Raw genomic sequence first — 24,435 nt, forward strand, 5'->3', positions numbered from 1 at the left:
TTAGTCCTCTCTTATGGCAGGTACCTGGACAGGTCTCAGTATTAGGATTAGGCCTCTCTTATGGCAGGTACCTGGACAGGTCTCAGTATTAGGTTTAGGCCTCTCTCATGGCAGGTACCTGGACAGGTCTCCGTATTAGGATTAGGCCTCTCTTATGGCAGGTACCCGGACAGGTCTCAGTATTAGGATTAGGCCTCTCTTATAGCAGGTACCTGGACAGGTCTTAGTATTAGGATTAGGCCTCTCTTATGGCAGGTACCTGGACAGGTCTCAGTATTAGGTTTAGGCCTCTCTTATGGCAGGTACATGGACAGGTCTCAGTATTAGGATTAGGCCTCTCTTATGGCAGGTACCTGGACAGGTCTCAGTATTAGGATTAGGCCTCTCTCATGGCAGGTACCTGGACAGGTCTCAGTATTAGGATTAGGCCTCTCTTATGGCAGGTACCCGGACAGGTCTCAGTATTAGGATTAGGCCTCTCTTATGGCAGGTACCTGGACAGGTCTCAGTATTAGGATTAGGCCTCTCTTATGGAAGGTACCTGGACAGGTCTCAGTATTAGGTTTAGGCCTCTCTTATGGCAGGTACCTGGACAGGTCTCAGTATTAGGTTTCGGCCTCTCTTTCCTTTCTGATATAACTCCGCGCAGTTTATTTCCTCGCTGTACAGACCGCGGTCACTGTCCGGATCATTCACCGTGTCCTCTCGCCCTTCACTTCATGGACGTTTTGTTATTGGAGAGAAATCCTTGTGTGCTGGAAGAAGCTGCCGACATCTCTGAGATCTCCAAGCGCCGCTGGTTTCCTAGTATAATGGCAGCCTGATCCGGGGATGACAATTATTTCCTGCTGTCCACCAGGCGGGGTAAGGAGACGCCTCTTCTTTCCACCCTAATGGTTTCTGGCTCTCTATTCTGTCCGCGTCTTATACTTCATCATTTACCGGCAAGAATTATTTTCTCCAGATCAGGGGAGATAAGCGGCAATGCTGAGGATTACTGATTTGTCGCAGCTCCTCGTATATAGCTCATCAGGACGAGTTGTGGTTTTATATCAGTAATCTGGAATGGAATAATCCAAAAAGTCTGATCATTCGATTTGCTTTTGAAGACACAATCTTTTTTTTTTTTTTTTTTTTTTTTTTTTTTGGGGGGGGGGGGGGTGGTTGGCCAACATCTACCCTCCAATTCTTCCCTGGTGCCTGCGCGCGTACACACATACATACCCAAATACATACATACACACACACACACACACACACACACACACATACATACGCACACATATATACATACATACGTACACATACATACACACACACACATATATATACACATCCCACACGCATATTCGCACTGATACGCACACACTGTTCTGTATACTTGTAATATCATTGGGAGACTAAACTGTGACCAGACACTTCTGATTTATTTTCCTTGAGAATAAAGGATTGGACATATTAAAATTCGACATACCCAGTCCATATGGCAGACAGTGGGGACAGTGGAGACCCCGCACACATTAGATGTATGGCGGATACGCTGTGTAGTGTGCGGTCGGCTGTAAGTGATAATAGTAATAATAATACATGTTATTTATATAGCGCCAACATATTCTGCAGCGCTGTACAATTTGTAGGGTACAAATACAGACAGAAAGATACATAACAAAGAAAGTCATTTCACACAATGGGACTGAGGGCCCTGCTCGCAAGAGTTTACAATCTATGAGGCAGAGGGGGTGACACAAGAGGTAGCAGGGGCGGCATTGCTTATACAGAGGTCAGACAATGTTGTAATAGAGGTGACTGTCATTAAGATGGATGCTGCATAATGAAATGCCCCCTGCATTTGTAAAAGTGATTATTCTGACCATATATTTCTGCGCCTGTAATCTGGAATATTTGGTAATCCAGCACCTGAGTCTCTCGGATGGCGGATTAAAGGTTTATTACTTCTAAATGCTTAATAATATATATAAAAGGGATTGGCGAGAAGCAGAGAAACCTGATTGTCCCCCCCCCCCCCCCCTCCAGAAACAGCGCCCCACCTGTCCATGGGTTGTGTTTGGTATTGTAGCCTGGATCCATTAAAGTGAGTAGGGCTGAGCTGCAATACCGTCTTCTGCAGTGCTGTACGTGGGGCGCTGTTGCTGGAAGAAATAAGAGCGGTTTTCTAGTAATTACAGCCAGTATAAGGGTGACCTGAATGTGCAGAGAAATGTGGAGGAGATTAATTATAAGCATGCCCTTTGCCATCGCCGTGTGGGTGCAGCCGTCCCTCTCCAGCCTGTGTATATGGCAAGTCATAGAATAGATGGAACCTAGTCCCACAGCAGCTGTGACAGCCTGAAAAGCCCTTTAATGTGGATCCCTTTAATAGAGTGTGAGCGGCTGCAGCCAGGATATGATGCGTCCTCTCCTCATACATGTGAGTAAGCGTCTACTCCTCACTATGAGGGTCTTCTCGCTCCCCACGGACCTATAAGAGCAGGAAGTGCCGACCTCTCGCCAAGAGTTACTCACAGGTTCGGGAGAAGACGCCTGCGCCCCAAGGACCTCATCCACACATTATGGAAATGATAGCAGCCACTTGGAGGCAAACACTTTAGTTGATAGGGTGGGAGGGGTGTAAGCTTGGGACCCCCTCTCTTTTTCCCACTCTCCATACCCCAGCTTTGCCTTTCCACTTGGATTGACTTTCCTGATCCCTGGTGATGTCATCAGAGGGGCGGGGTTTGTGGCATGACTCCTCCTCTGACTTGTAGGATCTCATCTGTCTGCACAATAAGTTATTCTATGTATGGCGTCAGTGGGCGGGTATTATAAAGAGACAAGACATGGGGGGGGGGGCACAGTGCGGTCCTGATGGGGGTTTTGTGTGGGGTGATGAGGAGCGGAATGGTTCACTTTAATGTGGTGTTCACAGCTAAGGGCACGTTCACATCTATGGTGTTGTCTTCGTTGTTTTGGTCCATGACAGGACTAGAAGAACAGAGAATGGTTCATCTAATGATGGACTTCGATGTATCCCAAGGGACACCAGCGACTGTAATGGGGTCTATCAGGTGAGCCCAGTGATCACAGGACCCCCATGATAAAGATAAGTGCAGGGCCCAGAAATGGGTCCATCTTTTCCCAAACCATATAGTCTATGCTATGGTGGAAGAAATTTACGGAGCAGTTCAGAGTGTGGCGGACTACGGTGTAGTGATGATGGGGCTCCAATACCTCTCTAATGTTTCTGATGATATTAAGGACTTATCTGGTAATCTGGCCTGAAAATCCTATTCGTTGTAGGGCCCGAGAATCCTATAAGTTGTAGGGCCCGAGAATCCTATAAGTTGTAGGGCCCGAGAATCCCATTAGTTGTAGGGCCCGAGAATCCCATTAGTTGTAGGGCCCGAGAATCCCATTAGTTGTAGGGCCCGAGGAGAATCCCATTAGTTGTAGGGCCCGAGGAGAATCCCATTAGTTGTAGGGCCCGAGGAGAATCCCATTAGTTGTAGGGCCCGAGGAGAATCCCATTAGTTGTAGGGCCCGAGGAGAATCCCATTAGTTGTGGGGCACTTGTACAAGTTTTCACCAATCCTGAGCAATAATTATTGCTGTTAGTTTCAGCACAACTATACTCTGTGGTCAGGTGGGCGGTCCCTGTAGTTCTGTTCCAGCCTAGGACCGCCCACTTGACGTAAGGGAGCATAACTGTACTGAAATAAACAGAAGCGGTTGCTTGGGAATGGTTAGGACTAGAGATAAAATTCCAACTGCGCAGGAATCGGTGGATCTGTTGAAAGATGTAATGGGCTGGAGGTGGCGAATGGTCCAATTTACTCCCTGCTGGTCTGTTTCCTGAAAACGCCATATTGTGGCAGATTGCTGGGGTTCCTTGAGCCAGGTGTGTGTTAGAAAGGGAGTGTTACGTCCCAAGGCTGAATAGTGGGCAGTGCAATACACAGTTGAGATGGGCTTGTTCCCTTCTCTTTTTGGGGTCCTTATCCTCTAACAGAGCACTTCTAATGGGGTTGTCTTTAAAGGGGCAGTGGCAATTGTCTTATTGATAGGAGTTTGGCAGCTGAAATCTCAGACGATCATTTTGATCAGCGCTGAATGGCGGCTGCAGTGGCCACTTCAGGAGAAATAGGGTATTGCAAGGGATCCATTCACTTGTTTTATGGTGCTGAGTCTTCCTAAGGAGCCGTCGCTCTTTGCTGGGACCTCTAGTTCTTCTCACCTTATCCCCCCTTATAAAGCAGACGGACAAGGCTTGGGCTTCTGGGGCAAACACGTTACATTACAGATACATAGATTACATGGCAGTGCGGTTTCCTCCTAAGATGTCGCAGTCTATATGTAGACAGGACAGACAGGCCGCACGTCTTATTCCTGCAGTCACTCGGTAGATCCTTGGGTTTGTTCCTTAGTACGGAGGACATGCTGGATATGGAGGACAGAAGGGAAATCATTCTTAAAATGTTCTCTCCGTTGTCACCTTCAGCTGCCTTGTCATCTCTTTCCCGGCACGGAGGCGTGCAGCGCTTTATGACATATGACGGGGACCTTAGGCTGAAACACATCATGTCCCTTGCAGTCAGTGTTCTTCTGCACATCCGTGACGGTGACATCTGAGCGGGGCAGCGCCATCTCTTATATAGGGATTGTGTCGTGTTCCATCTATCTGAAGGGCTCCTTGTGTCCTCTGTGGTGGTCAGTAAGTCCCCGTGTACACAGGCAGGTAACGCGCGCACGTCGCTGATATAGCACGCTGACAATTATTTGCTGCATTCACATCCTCTGTGCGGGTAAATGAGAATTTGCACAATCACTTTGCTCTATTGTTGCGGCATGGATTTTGCATTTCTTTGTGCATTTACTTATGAAGCCTTAAAGGGGAATTCCTGTCCCAAATACTCCTTCTTGTTAACAGGAAGGACTTACTGATTCTTGAAACGTTTGACTCACCCCCCCGCCCCTCCCTCGTGCCTGGCTTTACTGTTTGGAGTCTGCAGCTCCTGTGCAGACCATTGCGTCTCCCTGGTAACAGACTCTTTATTCAGGGTAGGTTCACATGGGGGAAAATGGATTCTGCATGTGAACTGCTGATGTAGTGCTCCGGCACTCCGCTCTGGATTAGGCCCCAATGAATGGGAGGGAGTCTTGCGTTACGGCTGAGTCAGCCACGGAATCCACGGGAACAAGGGACGTGACGCTACCAGCTAGCGGAAAAAGAAGCGAGCGGCTAACCATTGAAGTCGTTGGGAGCCGTTTGTGACAGCCGATATTGAGGTGGACTCCGCGTCAATATCTGCTGCCATAAAACTCTGTGTGAACGAACCCTTACCTGGATTTTCTCTACATTGGTATACGGCGCTTATTGGTTTGGGAGACTTTTCGGGCCTTCGAGGACTGAGCCCAGACTTGGGTATTTGCTTTCCTGTGCACACATATCTGGATACAAGATTCATGTTGGAGGAATACGATGTCCGCTTACAGCACTACAAGTCCCAGCAGGCTGTTAGTATCATGTGCTGGTCCTCAAGTGATGCAAAGATAAAACCGGACTAGTCCTATAGGTGAGTTTACCCACACATACACAATATATATATATATATATATATATATATATATATATATATATATATATATATATATAACACATATATATGTGCATACATGTTGACAGATAGATAATCAGACACAAATCCATGTATATCTGGTTGTATAATCTGCAGTGTAACTGCCCTGTGTGCACATCCCCTAAGACGTTGGGGTCCTTGTATGTAGCCCGCACTTACATGGTCAGTTCTGGATGTGTCCTAGTGATTTGTCAGGGGTGGGGGTGATATGTCTCTGTGTATTGGGAGGGGTGGGGGGTAATAGGTCTGTGTGTTGGTGGTGTGTGTGTGTGTGTGTGTGTGTGGGGGGGGTGATACAGTCTTGTCTTTAACCCTCTGATCGACAAGCCTAAATGAGAGCTGACACTGCCACTTAGGAGCCTCGGACTGTACAAATAGGTCATATCTGCGTGAGCTGATGCGGCTGGAAGTCTGTCATAACCAATTACCTCTCCCCGTCCCCCCCCATCACTAACCCTGACGGGCCGAGGAAACGCACAGAACGGCAGCACAAAATAATTCATGGGGCTCCTTCCAGAGCGCGGCACCAATGGATGTCATAGTACTGCTAAATGGGGTCATTCCAAGTAGGTGTGACGATCGCGCCCCCCCCCCCCCCCCCCCCCCGTTTGTGTCGCTGTCATTACAAGATGGGCGAGTCGCAGAGTCGGCCCCTTTCATTAGATAAAAGCCGGGCCCCAGGGGAGGTAAACACTCAGTGTGATTGGCCCGACACATCAATTATTCATAGCTGGGATTTAATCTTTCAATAAAGCCGTTGCGTTTGCCATTGTCCTGCTCTCTCGCCCCTCGTTCCCTCTCCTGTAGTTTAATATTAATATGTGGTGACGAGAGTTTTCCATAATCTAATAATATCCGAGCCCGGGGCACGTTATGTACACGAGCGAGCGCCGCATATATATGAGCGCTCCTATAAGTAACACCACTGCTTGTCCTTGGGGAGATCCGGCTGGTGTCTGGAGTCTTACAAGGCTTCCTGGGAAAACATATGCAAATGAGCTCCTCCCCCAGGAGGCGGAACTCTCTGCAGCGCCACTTATAGGTAGATTCCCTGTGAGTCAATGTCCTATCAGCTGAAGCCGAGGGGCCATCTGCAACTCCTAGTACAAGTGTCATCTATGTGTATGGAGGAGTGCCCCCTGATGGTGGGGCAAGGAAGGTCAGGCGAGATGAATTTCATTGCCTGATATGTCGTATTCCTGAGAGATCATCTGCGGAGAGAAATGTCTGGCAATCCATTAGACTCAGGCCAAGCTGAGCATGCATGTGAATGGCAAAGTTGGGAGGATTAGCTATCACATGACAACCAGTGTGGGGTGATCCGCAGGTGTTTGGCCGTCTTTGCCATTTCTACGTTCCAGTGTGTTCCATTAGAATGGCTGAACAGATGAAGAAATAGACAGATCTGTGTGAAAGCCCGAGGGATCCCGCAGACTGTAATGGGTCCCACTGGGTGTCTGATTAATCCAGAGTCATGCTTATAGGAATATTCTGCCCATGATTATTGGGGGACTCTGCACCTGGTGCTCCAAAGACAGCTGAGATACGTATAGCTTGGATACGTGATACGTAGAGCCGGGAGACATAGAGCTCAGATACATAGAGCCGAGATACATAGAGCCAGGACATAGAGCCGAGATACATAGAGCCGACATACATAGTGCCAAGATACATAGAGCCGGGATACATAGAGCTGAGATACATAGAGCCGGGATGGTGCAGGCAGCCATAAATGGTGGTGGTACAAGTCAATGAGCCCCTCGCCCACCCTGAGAGTCCAGCAGCCCCTGTAAGGAGACACATACAGCTCTGGGAAGGTGGGGGAATGTTCCAGATTCAATGCGGGATGTTGTTTTTTCTTTGAACCTCAGATAATCATCTTAAAGTGTCCGAGTCCTCCGGCTTGTATCCTACATGGAGGTTATTAGCTCATTGCACCCGGCCCGGCTGCGAGGAACATGTCTAGCCAGGTCTCCTCTTATTCAGCAGGGAGGGGGCTTTGTGCACAGCTGGCTCCTAGTCTAGGATTACACCTCCCCCTCCCTTATTACAGCTGCTTACAAAACTTCCTTCTTCTTGTAATGGGAGCAGCTGGTATAATGGGCCGGCCGCCAGTGCTCCGAAAATAAGGGGCCCATAATGCAGATGTGGGTCCACGGGATGAAGGTTGGGGGGGGGGGGGGGTTTTCTTGTGGCCCTTATTGTATATCATAGGGATTGTTCTGGCTTTATTAATCCTTAGGACAGGCCACACATTGAAGGGAGGTGGGCTTGGGGACCCCTGCAGATCAGCTGCTGGGGGTGGTAGCCGCTCTCTCTGAGGACAGGCCACATCACATCGCCAGTCACACGGCCTGTTTCGCAGCTCAGTCTTATTCAACCAAATGGGGCTGAGTTGATATACCATACACTATACAGTGTATGACGCTGGGGTTAGGTGTATGTGACGAGGCCACAGTGCACACCTAATCCCCGCAGGTGTCGGACCCAATTTACATAGAAAGTGTCCTCATGGAGATAAATCCACATGGGGGAGAGAGGGTTTACAGTGACCGCTGATTGTGGACTGACCCTTCTGTTATGACAATGTGGTCATGTGACGGACGGTCACCGTTATGTCGTGGCAGAATCGCTCTGTGATTCAATTCAGTATATGGCACCAGGAGGGTCCGGGGGGGGGGGGTCGGGTTTGGCCGATCACAGTATCCAAGGTTATAGGTGAGACACCTTACCAGAGTTCGCCTGGTTTTTATGGCCGCCTTGGTTATTGGCGGTGGTTGTGTGGCTCTGCCTGCGTTCTGCATAGTATATGCTATATACGTGGTCTCCATGGTTACAGCTGCATTAACCAATGAATGTGGGTGTTGCGGTATTAATACAGCAGACAGGATTGTACACGTAGGTGATGTCACGCATGTTCTTCTACCTCTATAGTCTCCTAGTTATGTCAACAGGCGAGCAGGTTTGCTTTCTTTGTTCCTGTACATGTGGGATGACGTTCACCTTATAGGGAACATTTGTACAAAGAACACAACTTGTTTCTTTTTGGGAAATCAGTTTGGCTCCTGTAGGGATTGTCACCAGAGTTATGGAGGGCGGAGGTCCAGGAGAGCAGAATGACCACATCTATGGCCGCCATAAGGAAACAGTTCTACGGAAGACGGTGACTCAAGGACTTATGTTTATGGGTATGTAGTCCAGAGGGCACAGGCACACCTAAGTGGCATACAAGACTTAGTCACCGACCAGTGTCATAGCTATCAGACTCACTAGGGTGCCCTTTGGACATTGTCTCGAAGGAGGGTAATGTGGGAAAGTAGATGGAGGGAATGGATGGATATGATGGGTGGAACAGATGGAGGGAAAAGGTTGGAAGGATGGATGGATGGAGGGATAGGACTGGAAGGATAGATGGTTGGATGGAGGGATATGATGGGTGGGACAGATGGAAGGATTGGGATAGATGGAGGGATAGGATTGGAAGGATAGAGGGATGGATGGATAGGATTGGATGGATGTATGGGTGGATGGAGGTATAGGATGGATGTGATGGGTGGGACAGATGGAAGGGAAGGATTGGGATAGATGGATGGAGGGATAGGATTGGATGGGTGGATGGAGGGATAGGATGGAGCCTGTTGTGCCTCGGGACTGTTTGTCTCTGTACACCATTATTATGACGCGTTGTTTGTTGACATATTTGTGTTGCCGTGTCCTGGTGACATCACTTGTTTTTTTTCCACCTTTGTGATATCATTAGGATTAGTTTCTGTGCTACATGCCAGGAAGTCACCATGAAAACCTTTGACCAGCGTGTGTTTGTGTGCCTGCTTCTGGCGGCCGCTGCTCTCGCTCCACCTTCTCCTGGCAGCCATGACCGCCGCTTTTGCTCTACCTGCTCCTGGGGGCCGCTGCTCTTGCTCCACCTGCTCCTGGTAGCTGTGGCCACCCCTTTCACTCCACCTGCTCCTGGGGGCCGCCGCTCGTGCTCCACCTGCTCCTGGCAGCCCTGGCCGCCGCTCTCGCTCCACCTGCTCTTTTCTGCTTTTCTGCCAGTAGCAGATTGCTCATCTCTTCACATTTTCCATGTAAATTCGCTGTCATTGCTCCATTAGATGAACCATGTGGGAAAAAGGACAGAAAATTGGGTCACTGTAATATTCCTTTTAATGTGCCGCGTAAAGCAAGAGAAGCAAAATCGGTCATTACGGTATGAGACAGTGTGCCAGTTTTTGGGAGTTTTTTTTGCTTTCAGCTGCTGGTTGTCATTGCGACTATTGACTGTTAAATAGCATTTGCCAAAAATATGATCATGTGAATTTTTGCATGAAATAGAAGAGATTTTCACGGGAAAATCGTTGCGGTCATTGCAGCTTATAGCGAGACCCTTGTGTTACGTCCGGCAGTTTTTGCCACTGTTGTAGTGACTGGACAATTGCGGCTACTCGCCCTCCTCTGCCCCCTCATTGGCTGCGGCGGTCACTTGGCGTAACCCTACTTTTATTTTTTAGCATTTCCCACCATTGTCATTCTGGTTTCTGTTTTTTTTTTTTTTGTTTGTTTGTTTTGTACTCCGTGTTCACACAGATTCTCGGCCGTGTTTTGTCAGCAAGAGATGGACTGTAATGGCTTGCCCATACCCCATTAACCCCCCCCACACACACACACACACACACACACACACACACACACACACACACACACACACACACACACACACACACACAATCTTTTTTTTTTTTTTTTTCGCTTGCACTTAGGTGAAGCAAGTGCTATAATAGTAGGTGTAGTCGTATTAGCAGTAGTAATAGCAGGAGGAGGGTAGTGGTAGTAGTATCAGTGGTAGTAGTGGGGTAATAGTAGTAGTATCAATTTTGATTGATATTCCTTTTGCCTATCCTTAGTAAGTTGATATTGACCCATGGGCTACCTAAATGTACCATTACTGCCACCCATTTTAAGGCCCATGTGTTAGGTGTTAGAGCTTCTTCACATTGGGGCAGATGTTATGTGGTGTCCTCTTTCCGCTGTCACTAGACGCCGCCATCAGTACACAAACCGCCCGTTTTCTGCTCAGTAAATGAGTGATTTTGTGGTATGAGGCTCGGCGGGGCAGGTGATGGCTCCTCCTCGCACCCCCTGACATAACATAGTAGGAAACGTTATTATTGACTTTCCCTCTTTCATGCTTTTGTGGATATTGATCTTTTAAACACAGTGAAGGGCGAAGTAATTTGGACCGTCCATTACATGACTATAAACCGGGGTGCAGGGACGAGTAGTGTAATGATATAGACAAGGGGAGAGGAGATGGAAGGTGCAGGTTTAACGTATTGGCATCCACTTGGCCCGCACCCTTGACAGGTGCAGGAATTAAGTGACTCTTAGGGTGTCCCCCCTGGCTGAGCCTGCATTGTAACCGTTTCTAAACTCTGAGGTTTGACATGTGCCGCGCAATGGACATGTGGTATCCACACACTGCGACTAAGGCTCCATGCACACAATCCTGTGATGATCAATGTGCTGGCCATGTTGTTAGCAGCTCGCACACTGACCTAATATATATGGCCCAATACACACACCTGTGTATTATCACAGTCCACATAGAGGGTACTGAGCACAGGAGCAAAAATCAGGACTGTTGTCCTCCACACTAGGGTGTGCGCCTCTGGCTATTGGTGACCACAATGCAGTGTACACCTCTGGCTGTTGGTGACCACACTGCAGTGTACACCTCTGGCTGTTAGTGACCACACTGTGGTTTAAAGTGTACACCTCTGGCTGTTGGTGACCACAGCGCGGTGTACACCTGTTTATATGTGGTGTCAGGAAGTCGTCCATTAACCATTTTCTTTTCTTTGCAGAAGACTTGAGTGCTGTGAAGAGTCTACGACCTCCCTGCCCCATTGTTAATCACGAAAGAGAAGCAAGATGACCTGCAGGTAGGTGGCTCAAATCCTCGGGATCGCCTGTGAGAATAAAAGGATCAAGCATGTTGAAATCCAGCACTCCTGACCCTTCTCTCCCTTGACATTTGCCATTGGTTTAGGTTCTCATCTCTTTCTACTATTGCAGAGTCCATCAAAAATTGTTGGAGACAAAAATCCTGCTCGGATGGCTGACGTTGGGGGGGAGAGAGTTTGGGCACCTACCTTTTATATGTTAGATGGATGGCTTTACTTTTGCCAAAATCAGTGGATTTGCCCAACATTTTTATGAAGTGTATGGTCATCTTTAGGCATTAATGGGGCTTTCCCCACTAAATATACTTATCCCCTTTCCACGGCATGGGGGCCTCCAACCACTGGTAACCCAGGAGAACATGGACCTGAAAGCTCCCCAGGGGACTTTTGGGAGTTCAGACTGAGGTGAATGGGGTTATGATTGTGTATGTGCACATGGGGTACTTGGGGGAAGCTTGTGAGCAGGCGTTATTGTGGATAGGTGATACTCAGTAGTGGGGAAACTAAGTCAGGGTCTTACATTATTTTTTACTCCGAAAAAAGTGGCTTGGGCTCGGGCTTCTATTTGGGGCTCGGGCTTCTATTTGGGGCTCGGGCTTCTATTCGTGCTTATTTTTCAGGCATCTTTTCTAATTTGCTCAGGATGAATCTTTTATAATGGTTAGGGTTAGTAACTTAAATTCACAATTGATGGCGCAGAGTCAGTGGGTCTTAAACTTACTGGCTCTCGCTAAACACTTTGTGTGGCCCCGGACGTTCTCTATCTCCTCTCCTTTTTACTAAGGCGGAGGTGCTGTATCTGTGTGAGCGAGCAGGGGTGGCACCTGACATCTGGTCACATAGGTCACCAAGCCCAGAGTATAGTAGCGGCTGGGAGGCGGGAGTCAAGGGGTGGGACTCGGGAGGTGGGGGTGGGACTTGGGAGGCAGGAGGTGGGACCCGGGAGGCAGGAGATGGGACCCGGGAGGCAGGAGGTGGGACTCGGGAGGCAGGAGGTGGGACTCTGAAGCAGAACTCGAGAATGAATGAGCAGATTTTGCCCAGCTGTGGCGGGAGGCAGTGGGATACTTGTCCAGGATGTTTGGGAGTTGCTGTATGCCGTTTCTCCATCTCCATGATGTCTTGTGACATAACCTGGCGCTGACCATAACAAGAGCTTATTTTCCGGGTAGGGCTTACTTTTGGAGAAACGGTGTAGGCAAACTTCTATGATCTGCCAAAACTGGTCATAGAGATCAATAAAATATAATCTAAGTGGGTCCGTCTGTTGTGGGTGAGTCATGGCCGCTCAGCCCGGTGCCATTGTTTACTTTAAAGAGTCCCAACCCAGTCCAAATTACACGGCCGTCCCAGTCTAATTTATGGTTTGAGCAGGTAGAGGGATCATCCATGTCTGCAGTGTAATAGTCTTTGGCTCCTGTCCACACCTGAGCCATCGCCTTTCATCTTTGCAGCTTCATCAGCCCTCCCATTGAGGGATTTTTTTTTTGTCTAGTTTTTACTCTACATACCGCCAGTTCTGTAGGTCGACAGCCCTATAGAGGGTACGTATACACTTATTGGGCTCTGCTCACATTGATAAGAATAGTGAAAGCTGCATATCAGACCCATGTCCAATAAGCCTCAAAAAAGTCAGTGGTTTCCTTTTGTTGGCCATTGGAAGTCATAACACCAGTGTGAACAGTGCCTTGTCCTAGAGCGCTATAGCATGCCCTCAGATTAGGCTATAAATATGTTGTAGGTTTGGGTCCCACCGTTGGGGCCACCATCCAATACATCCATATGCACGATGTATGGTACGCTCCCTCTGCCAACTGCCCTAGACGTGGACCCACTGGGCAGGGCCGGGCTCGGGCCCCCTGATCTTCAGGTAGATGTGGGAGCACCTATGAGATGATTGTGGATCCTTCACCCATGTCAGATGAGGTTATCGCAGATCTTGTACCGCACCCATTGGATCCCTGACATTTTTGTAATCTCGATAGGATTTGTTTTTCTTGGCTGTTTTTCAGTTTTTCGCTTTTGCTTTGTGGTGACCACTAATGTCAGTGAGGACGAGCCTCATGTTGGCGTGTCACCAGCCCGTAGCTATATCTTATGTGATTTGTCATCGGTTTATTACCGCCCTGTCTTATGTTTTTCAGGTTCCTCTGAAGCAATCGGCCTTCTCTACGGACATGCCCACGAGCGCCGTCAGAGTCAGACGGATTACTTTATGTAAATTTGCACAGACAAGGTCCCCATGATGGTTCTGCACTTTGGCTTAACCAAGAACTTTAACACAATTTTGCTCGATACGGATATTTATATCTGTATTGGAGCATGACAAGCTACAGACCCTACCAAAATGATGGAGTGGAGGCCAGTGGGACGCCCATGAGAGCGAGCGATGTCGTCCGAGGAGTGGATTACTATCCACAGGGACTGTGGGGACAGAACAGCAATGGCATGCAACACTCTGCAGACGCATCCAAGTTTAGTTCCATCACCCCGGCAATGCCGAAAATGGGAGTGCGTGCCAGGATTGCTGACTGGCCTCCAAAAAAAGAGACTCAAAAAGAGACAATGACCCCTAGCCCATCGTGGGAGATGGAAGGCACTAAAGAGTTTTACATGCAAAGGAACTTCCCAAATGGGCAACATTTCCAGAGCAATGGGGGGTCTCCAGGATTTCGAGGGTTTCATAGATTGTCAAGGAAGAGATCCAAAGATGTGGAATTCTTGGATGGTTGGCCAAGGTCTCCGGGTCGGACATTTATCACTCTTCGGAATAGAAGCAATAGTGAAACGACACTCAGTGAATGTGATGTGGATGTGTCTCTGGAGCCCCGGGGGTCAAAGCTTAGCAATGGGATGCCCCTCTTCAGAGAGTACGGGAGCACGTCTTCTATTAACGTGCAAGGCGTTTCGGATCAGAGCTTATATGATATGCTGAAAGACTTAAGAAATGAAAAGCATGACAAAGGCAGCGAGTCACCTATTAGGGGCAGTGGTCTTCTCCATGAGGACTCCAGCATTGCTTCTAGTCTCCACTTGGCAGCGAGCTCCAGGACAGATCTGCGGAATGGACAGTATCAGAGAGACGACGGTACGTTAAAGGACAAGCAACGAAAGCGAGCCCCCAAGGGGGAGACCAACGACTCCTCCATCTTTCGCAAATTGAGAAGCAACAAAACTGAGAATGAAATGGGAAAGTCATTTGTGGACCAGGATGAAAGTCTTAAGCCCTGGATCAGCCCCAAATCCTTTGCGCATTACGATGTGCAGAGCATACTCTTTGACCTCAATGAAGTAGCCGCCAACCGGAACTATGTTGCCCAGCGGCGGAACACGACGACGGGCGCCTCTGCGGCATCTGCTGTCTCTTTAGCGGTTTCTAAAGCCTTTAGTCTTGGGAACATGGACCCCAGCTTCACCAGCACTGAAGACCTGAACTTTAAGGAGAATCTGGAGCATGACATGGGAGACAATAACAGTAATGACCTTCTTCTCAGCTGTCCACATTTCCGAAATGAGACGGGTGGGATGTCTGAGCGTAACGTCAGCTTCTCCAAGGCTTCCGCTGGCTCCCCAAATGGAAGTGAGGGGGGCGTATTGGAGCCCTCTCTGTCTATATACTGTACCAATGCCAGTATATCTGTCTTGGAAGTCTCCAAGGAAATGCAGAAGACACAAGGGAGATTAAAACACTACAGTATAGAACATGTGGATTTGGGAGCGCGGTATTACCAAGACTACTTTCATGGGAAAGGTAGGATTCTGAGGTTTTTGGTTTTTTTTAAATGTGGCTGTCCAGTTTTAGATAAGATTCTTCTCTTTTCCGACAAAAACAGCGCCCCTCTCATCCATAGGCTGTGTCTGGTATTACAGTTTAGCTCCATCAAGGTTTCGGCTCTGTAAACACCACACTAGCATACTTGGCTGTAGACGTCTTCGTGCGTCTATCTGCCTTATGACCATAGAGATACGTACAGAGGTGATGGAGAGGACTGTGCAGCAGCTGTAACTAGGAGGCTTCACAGTTCTCTCTATGTTCAGCTTAAAGTGATTTCCAGGGTTTGGAGCAACCTCTCGGGTGGATTTAAAAGGCATGCTTGCTTATTCGTGGCTCCCTGTCCAGTCCTGGTTTGCATCCACTCCTGTGCTGGTAGCGGAGTGGCTCACAGGTCACTGGTCTCCAGTTGAGGGCACTGATTGGTCTCAGTGGTCAGGCGAGCCTTGCGGGGACCAGGTGCGGACAACAAAGCATCGAGAACAGGTGAATCTGTCACTGCTTTTATCTCTTACACCTGCCCCACCTACTCCAGAGGTTGCTCCTAATCCTGGACAATCCCTTTAAGTAAGTGAGAGTTGAAGGAGCGGACTTTCGTGGCAGTGGGGGTGGCTGGGCCTGTGAGCCCCCCTGGCCTAGAGACTGATGGGGAAAACTGCGGCACGTAAGGCAAACCGGCAATGAGTTTAGAGGGATGTTGGGCCCACAAAATGCCGACTGTGTTAACCCTTCATGACTTGACATTTTGTGGAGGCGTCGGAGAAAAGTCTTGATATGACAGGTTTACAAGTTGATGCCTGAAAATCTGAACTTCCTCTCAGTGACAGTGATCTAATGGCAGAGCCTGGCCGTGTCTCGTGGCGAACACTTTGCGTTACTGCTGGGAAATGTTTGGGACTCATTAGATGGATGCGGGTCTGTCTGGCCTCATTATCATAATGTCTTGTTATTAGCGAGACAGACATCGGGGAGGGTCTCCAGGTACAGAACGTCTCCTGGGGCCGAACGACACCTGTCACAGAACAAAGAGTTAACGCTGCGAACGCCCCGCAGGCTCCTCCTGGGCTCCGTTCACATTACATTTGCATGTTCTTTAGGGGCCGTCATCTATGTCACAATGACACACAAGTTGTACAGACTGATAATATATCAGGAAATTGTCCTGAGGTACAGTATGCCAAGAAGGCTCAGGGACAATGTATACACAGCCTTAAAGGGGACAGTGACATCCCTTTTGTGCTGCTGCCAGCCCCCGCGGTGACCTTGTCACACGTCGATTGTATAGAGACCTGTGATTGGCTGCAGCGGTCGGTCATCTGGCACAAACAGCCCAGACCAGCCGCTACAGCTAAAGGAGGCCCGAGGAGAGCAACGTCACCGCCATTCCCTGGGATAGTGCCTATGGAGTCCGGGGGTCTGACCTCACAGATCACATAGTGATGTCCTACCGTGAATAGTTCATAAGAAATCCCCTTTAAATAATTGGACAACCCCTTTAACTGGCCTTACTTTCCATGGCTAGTGCGGCTGATCTGCAGATACAGCATGGGAACAAAAATGGAGCAGCCTGGGAAACACCGCCCCCCCCCCTCCCCATTCCCCCATGCTAGGCCCCACAGCCTGCCGCTCTCCCAACCCCCACATGCAAGGCCCAGCAGACTGCCGCCTCCCATGCAAGGCTCCGCAGCCTGCGTCCCCCATTCCACCCATGCTAGGCCCCGCAGCCTGCCGCCCCCCATCCCCCCACATGCAAGGCCCCGCAGCCTGCCGCCCCCCATCCCCCCACATGCAAGGCCCCGCAGCCTGCTGCCCCCCATTCCACCCATGCTAGGCCTCGCAGCCTGCCGCCCCCCATCCATACACATTGTAGTGCACATTATCAGGGATGTTCTGGGGCGAGGTTTCTTCTCGGACTGCTCCACTTTTGGCTTGGTCTTGTGATTTCCAGGGATCTGATAGTGAAGGTCGATCTAACATTCAGTGTAATGAGGAATATTCCCAGCCTGCCTGCTGTATGTACCCTGCAGGGATATGCTGACTGCGGCTGTAGAATAACAGCGGCTACGAGCAGGTCCTCTCCCGAGACCCCTGGAAGGCATCTCCGAGAACTACAGGCTATGATCACACGGCTATGTGTAGTGTCTGTAGTATGGAGGGACCCCACACTAGTAGAAGGGCTAATGGTGTCATTGTTATAAATTCCCTGCAGCGGCCATCGTGCTGTGACCTAATATACAACCTATTGTTACCTGCATCCCATAGACCTCTTGGGGTTACAATGGGGTGCGTGATCCTATAGTTACCCTTTACAGTGAATCGGCTACATCACGAGGACTCCTCCACTCTCCTGACGTCTGTTTTAATAAATTCTTCCATTTTGAAGCTTTCTTATCCTTTTTTTTTAATTTTTTTTAATCTTGCTTTGTGCTGCTCCTCTGTTATTCCTCCTGCAAATCGACAGTTGAATGTTTTCATGTCCCTTTTAACAGTGCTGTGCCCCTGTACACCCTGACACCATCCAGTCACTGCTGACAGTAAGATCCTGTGAGGGTAGTCAGGACATGTCATAAGTAGGGTCACGTCAGAGGAAACACTTGGCCGTCTCCATTACAGTCACTGTAGCCCATCAGCACCAGGTCATGTTCCTCATCTTTCTGGTCTGAAATCGGGATCAGACAAAAATCATACACTCCGCAGGTGTGAAGACTCATTTCCAGGAGGAGCAACAGAGGAATGGCGCAATTAAGATGTTTAATCAGAGCTGCATTAGAATTGCTATTTTATGGGTAGAGCTATTAAGGTTCCATTGACACGGCGCCCCCCCCATAGACGGGAGTACTGAAGCCCCCAAGGTGGGGAGAATAGATAGCCCCATAGACGTGGGTACAAAAGCCTCCCTCATAGACTGGGTATGGAAGCCCCCTCCATAGACGAGGATACAGAAGGGTATAGACAGGAGTATGGAAGCCCCCCATAGATGAGAGTACATCATGGAATGCACTCGGATGTCACTCCCATTGCCGCTCCCATTGTCGCTCCCAATGTCACTCCCATTGTCGCTCCCAATGTCACTCCCAATGTCACTCTGCTACTTTCTGTGACACTCATGAAGTCTAAATGATGAATTCTGACCTTGTATTTTTGTGGTGGTCCAGGATGGTAGATGAGGAATGGTGGGGGCCTCCTTTATTCCTAATGTGACATTGCTATAAGATTTCTATTACTAACACTGTTACTCTGTGGTGGTCACGGGCCAGCGGGGGTCGCTCCTACCGGGTTATAGGCGGGGGTCTCCCTTATGCTGGGGATATTACACGTTGTCTATAAGTTGCCTCATGTTCTGCCGCTTTCTTTTCTAGAGCACTGCAACTATTTTGGAGTAGACGAGAAGTTGGGACCCGTCGCTGTGAGTCTGAAAAGGGACAAACTGGAGGAAAGCAAAGAGCACGGGCCGCAGTACCAATACCGGATCATCCTCCGCACCAGCGAGGTGAGACCCCAGAGGGCTCAGGAGAGGCAGTCACATATTACATGTGGAATAAATCCTTAAAGGGGTCCCCCAGGGTGACTAACCACAGCTCTCCAGGCCCCCAAGTCACTCGACCTCCTCCGCCATATTCACTGTACTATGGGGCCAGCTGAAAACATCAATGCAATAGTAAGAGCAGCCCGAATAATCCAGGAGAGGAGGGGGAGGGGAGTAGCTGCTTCAGATCACATGACCCCGTGTCACCTGAGGTTTGTCACAGAGGAAGTGAGTGTCGAAGCCGTCCCTGGAGAATCCCTTTAAGGTATAGGGGTAGAGTCACACGAGGCGCAGCACCCGCAGCAAAGTAACCTCAGAGTCAGCAAACTGTGGCACTACAACTCCCAGCAGGTCTCATTCGCTTTTATTGGAGTCCCAAGAACAGCAGAGCAAGGAGGCATGCTGGGAGTTGTAGTCTCACTATAGCTGCAGTGCTAAAGGTTGGCCTCTCTCTGGTCTTATTCCCACTGTGGTGCCATATAGGGTGAGTCAATGTAAGACGCTTCACTGTGAGAATTTAGGGAGAGCAGCTGCTCGGGGAAAGCTGGGGAGTGATAATAAAACCTGCTACGATGTATAGCACTGTTCACATTTCCGCAGAGCCCAGTCACTCGCTGCTGTGGTATATATTATATAACCTCCGTACAAGCCCCAAATCCTTGCAGTGCTTAGTACAGCTTCTATACCATTACTATAGGATAGTGGGGGCTGCGGCAGTAAGTCAGCTCTCCCTGCATACTGCGCCCTGGCCATGCACAGCGCCATTCACCTGAATGACCATATGTGGCAAGGGGCACAAGGATGGCTGTGCTGTGTAGTATATAATTTCATACTGGTCTAACATAAGTGTATGGGACCCATTGTGTTCACAAAAGATGATGTGAACAAACCCTAAGCCTGCGTGGCCATCTGCAGCGTGCCCTTAGTAAATATCCCTATACACTGTACCATACTGTACTATCCCTATCCCTATACCCTATACTATACTGTATTATTCTGTAGGCGGCCTCTCATGGCCTGAGGTTTTGTTTCACTGTCAGATTTATTCATCTCTCTCCTGATTCTCATTGCAAGCTCGTAACCCTTCGGGGTATGATCCATGAAGATGCTGTGCCCTCCACCGCAAAGCACGGCACGGTGCGCGGACTACCCCTCAAAGATGTCCTCGAGGCCGTGATCCCCGAGCTGAATATTCACTGTCTACGGCTGGCCATGAATTCCTCAAAAGTTACCGAGCAGCTCCTCAAGCTGGACGAACAAGGGGTGAGGGGTGATAATGGTCTCCTAGGACCTCATGACAGGCGGGGGACAAGATGGCGGTCGGGTCGGGTTTGGTTATTTCAGGGTGATCCTGGTTGAGGGAATTTTCCATCTTTATTCCGGCTCTGTGAGCCTGAAGTTCTGTCTGTGACCCAATTACAGTAATGGGATGAATTCAGTAAATGAGGCCACCGAGGTGCAGCGAGTAACCCGAGAGTGACGGAATAGAAATCTGGTGAGGTCGGGTCACAGGAGGATGGTTAGTCTTTGGGACATTAAAGGAGGATTCCTGTTCAGGATAGGTTATCCATAAGGATGTGAAGGAGCAAGAAGAGATCTGCGCTTACCCAGGTTCTTCTTAGAAGGGTTTCTTTTATTTGTCGCCATTATCAAGTTCAGACAGGATAGTTAGATGTCAGATCCTATGGCTCAGCGGTAGCAGATTGATTCATACTACTGTATATAGATATATATCCTATGGCGGGGGGAGGCTCCTGCTGCAGACAGTTGTCTCACAGGACAGTGATGATGGGTCAGGGGTCATGTCTCTGTTTCAAGTTGAGAAGCAATTGAAGGAAAAGTAGGTGGTGAAAGGAGGAAGAGCCGGAACTTGTGTTGTGCAGGGATTTTAAAAGACCGTTTTCTCTTCAGCTCTGCAGAAAACACAAGGTTGGGATCTTGTACTGCAAATCAGGGCAGAGCTCGGAGGAGGAGATGTACAACAACGAGAGCTCCGGGGCCGCCTTCGAGGAATTCTTGTCTTTACTTGGGGAGAAAGTCTGCCTTAGAGGTTTCAGCAAGTACGCGGCTCAGTTGGATACGAAGAGTGAGTAGTAACTGAGACCTGCACGGTGCCCGCCATGTGACCTGCACCCATCATGTGACCTGCGCGGGCGCCCGTCATGTCCCTGGTGGTCTCTGTGACTCTAGTAGTCTTGTATGTGAATGTATGCACTGACCGGTCTCTTGTATTCTCATAGCTGACTCCACCGGGACGCACTCTCTGTATACCAACTACCAGGACTATGAGATCATGTTCCATGTGTCTACCCTGCTGCCGTACACCCCAAACAACCGGCAACAGGTAATGACCACGTCACAGCGGGAAACGATCCGCAGTATAGAGAGTGGCAAGTTCCAGGGACTCTCTGCAGGATGATTCACATTGTGTGCATCGGTGATGGCCTACGGGGAAGCGTGGGATTGTGAAATCCTTGTACGGAGATGAGAGATTACAATGCTATGACATGATAATGTATATTTATAGTCTTTATCAGATTGTGCAACGTTCAGGTAGTCAGAGACTCCCTCCATGACCTCATACAGGGCAGCTCCCATCTCTGCCATGTGCATCAGGCCTTGCCACAGTCTTCAGCAGGAGCTGCAATCCTTTCTTAAAGGGTTACTCCTGTCTTGTAAGTGATGGCATATTGCTAGGATATGATCAGGGGAGGTCAGTGCAACCTCTGGGTCCCCCCACCGGTTCTAAGAATGGAGGGCCCACATTTCTGGGGTTGCATTTTCTTCACTGTGACATTATAGGGGCGGTTCACACCTGCGCTCGTTCTCCAGTTTGTGCGTTCCATCAGGTTTCCGTCTTCAGCCCCGGCGGGTGAAACTGGGCAGAGGAAGGAAACCCGGTGGTCAGTTTTATAACCATTCACTTAAATGGGTTTGTGAAGGTGACTGTCTGTGTGCGCCTTCTGCATGTCTGCGGGGAAACCAATTTTTTTTATTTTTTTTTTAGACGGACACAAAGTCCTGCATGTCTAACTTTGTGTCTGGCTAAAAAAAAACGGCAAAATACTCAAACCGGAGAACGAGCGCATGTGTGAAAGCCCCCGTAGCTTCATCATCTCCACAGAACTGCCGTCGTCCCTATTCACCTACGCTGTGGACAATGGTGCAGCCCTACAGCTTGTCCCTATAAAACCCATACTCTCCTGCTCCCGGTGCTCGGGTGTTGTCCACCGCGGTCCGGTCCTGCTGCTTCAGTGTCTTATTTTGGCAGAAGTTCCCCATGCATGTGACCCCTTCTGGCGACCTAAGTAAAGGAACCAAGATGTCACTTGCATTCTCCACCTTTGACGTTATGTGTCCTTTGTATTGGCCACTGATTGACCTCAGCAGTTAGATGCGGTTGCGACTTCCAACAAAGCAAGACCCCGGAGCAGCAGAACCGGATCACTATGAGAGACACTGCGGACAAGGGAGTGTGGGGGGGGGAGGGGGGTTGTTTTTATTTCACCGTCCCCATCCTCAATGCCTTTAACTCTCCGGCTCAGTGAGGGTCTGACCACCCCGACGATTAAGTGATGAATGATCCATCTTTACCAGCTGTAACCATGTGGTGTTACTTCTATTCTGCATTTTTTTTCAGCTTCTTCGGAAGAGACATATTGGGAACGATATAGTGACCATCATCTTCCAGGAGCCTGGAGCGTTGCCTTTTACTCCGCAGAACATTCGCTCGCACTTCCAGCATGTCTTCATCATAGTCCGGGCACACGAGCCTTGCACTGACAGTGTCTGCTACAGGTGGGCTCATATACAGGTGGGCTTTAGTGTCCCCTTCTATTGGCTCCTCATACTAATGGTGGGTTGGTGTCTTCCTCACAGAGTGGCAGTGACCAGATCCAAAGATGTCCCTCCCTTTGGACCCCCAATTCCTAATGGTGTTACATTTCGTAAGTCTGACGTGTTTCGTGACTTTCTCCTGGCTAAAGTGATCAATGCTGAGAATGCGGCTCACAAGTCGGACAAGTTCCACACTATGGCGACTCGTACAAGACAAGAATACTTGAAGGACCTGGCCGAGAACTACGTGACCAATACACCCATTGACACCACCGGCAAATTCAACCTGATCTCTCTGACTTCAAAGAAGAAGGAAAGAAGCCGGGCGCGAACCGGGGCCGAGCTGCAGAGCTGGGGAGCCTTGTGCTGGAGAGTGATGGCCCAAGACTTCTCTCAGGCAGCGGAGACCGAGTGTGCACTTGGCATCTCCAATGAGTTCATGGTCCTGATCGAGACGGCCACCAAGGAGGTGGTGTTTAACTGTTACTGTGCCGATGTCATTGGGTGGACCCCCGAGCCCTTGTCCCTGAAGATCTTTTATGGTCGTGGCGATCATATATTAATCCGGGCTATTGATGGGAACGCAGAAGATATCCGGGAGATTGTGCAGAGGCTTAAGGTCAGTAAGTCATCCGTAAAGCTCTCGTGTAAGTGCTGCGTCAGCTTTATTGGAGCCATTGGCAAGTTAATCATGTAAATGCAGTCAGAGCGGACGGTAAATCTGCCTGTCAGCGAGGATCCCGGCGGGGTTCGGCCCTCAATAAGAAATCCATAACCTGAATATGGAAGAGACATTTCTTATATATTAGTATTGAACACAGCAATATTAATGCAAGGCAAGCATGTTGTATACAGCAGCTGCAGAGTATACAGGACCACACACCCTCCTATATGTCACACATGTGCTATAATCCTCCGCACCAACCCTATGTGGTCAGTAAAAGGGGACTCTGCCAGGACGTTATGTAATAGGCTTCACCCCCTATATTGTCTAATCAGGCGCATAGTTTGGTTTAGTGGTAGTGCAGTAACTGAGACCTGGCCGCAGTATCTGAGTGCAGCCACTAGATGGAGATGATCGGTGGGCATCCTGGCTGGGGCCGCCGCTGACCTGCTGTTGAGGCCTGTATACACTGGCCTTATAACTAGACGGTGTATTCTTTGGTCAATCCTATTAGCCCAGCACCATAATATCATTTTTTGCGATACTACACTGCCCATAACTGCGCTGCACAGACTGATGGCGGGTCCTCTCTGATGTTACTCACTAGCGCCCCCACGACCCCCATCTTAATAGCGTCACTCCTGCTGTGTTTTGGGGGATGGGCAATGCTGCAGGTCCTGAATCCTGATAAGAGATGGAGGGTCCGTTCACATACAACAGCCGCAGACTTCGGAGACTAAGTGGAACAGCGCTCACTTTTGGATCCAAAACAATATTTATTGACATAAACGACGTACAGATAGATGAGAAGCATTTCGACTGACGGTCCTTTTCACACACGAGAATGGAGCAGGAAGCAGACAGCGCCACTCTCTGTGTAGTGGTCAGACCAGGTACTGCAGGTCAGCTCTAGTCACTAATGTCAGATCTGTGGGGGTATCTCAGCCAGTGATACACAGAGAATGGAGCAGGAAGCAGACAGCGCCATTCTCTGTCTAGTGGTCAGATCAGGTACTGCATGTCAGCTCTAGTCACTAATG

At 49.2% G+C, this 24,435-nt stretch overlaps 1 protein-coding gene across 3 annotated transcripts in view; it reads left to right on the top strand.

Annotated features, from left to right (window-relative positions):
* SIPA1L3 (signal induced proliferation associated 1 like 3) overlaps positions 1-24,435 on the top strand; it is an 87,617-nt gene that overhangs the window by 36,399 nt on the left and 26,783 nt on the right. For all 3 annotated transcript variants that reach the window (XM_075260104.1, XM_075260102.1, XM_075260103.1), the window contains exons 3-10: positions 11,498-11,575; positions 13,741-15,347; positions 18,728-18,858; positions 19,969-20,157; positions 20,806-20,980; positions 21,135-21,238; positions 22,535-22,692; positions 22,774-23,350. In XM_075260104.1, the coding sequence (XP_075116205.1) occupies positions 13,919-15,347; positions 18,728-18,858; positions 19,969-20,157; positions 20,806-20,980; positions 21,135-21,238; positions 22,535-22,692; positions 22,774-23,350 (2,763 nt within the window). In that variant the 5' untranslated portion in view covers positions 11,498-11,575; positions 13,741-13,918. The remainder of the gene's footprint in view (positions 1-11,497; positions 11,576-13,740; positions 15,348-18,727; positions 18,859-19,968; positions 20,158-20,805; positions 20,981-21,134; positions 21,239-22,534; positions 22,693-22,773; positions 23,351-24,435) is intronic.

The sequence above is a fragment of the Leptodactylus fuscus genome, chromosome 11 (genome assembly GCF_031893055.1).
Source record: "Leptodactylus fuscus isolate aLepFus1 chromosome 11, aLepFus1.hap2, whole genome shotgun sequence".
In the NCBI taxonomy this organism is placed as follows: Eukaryota; Metazoa; Chordata; class Amphibia; order Anura; family Leptodactylidae; genus Leptodactylus; species Leptodactylus fuscus.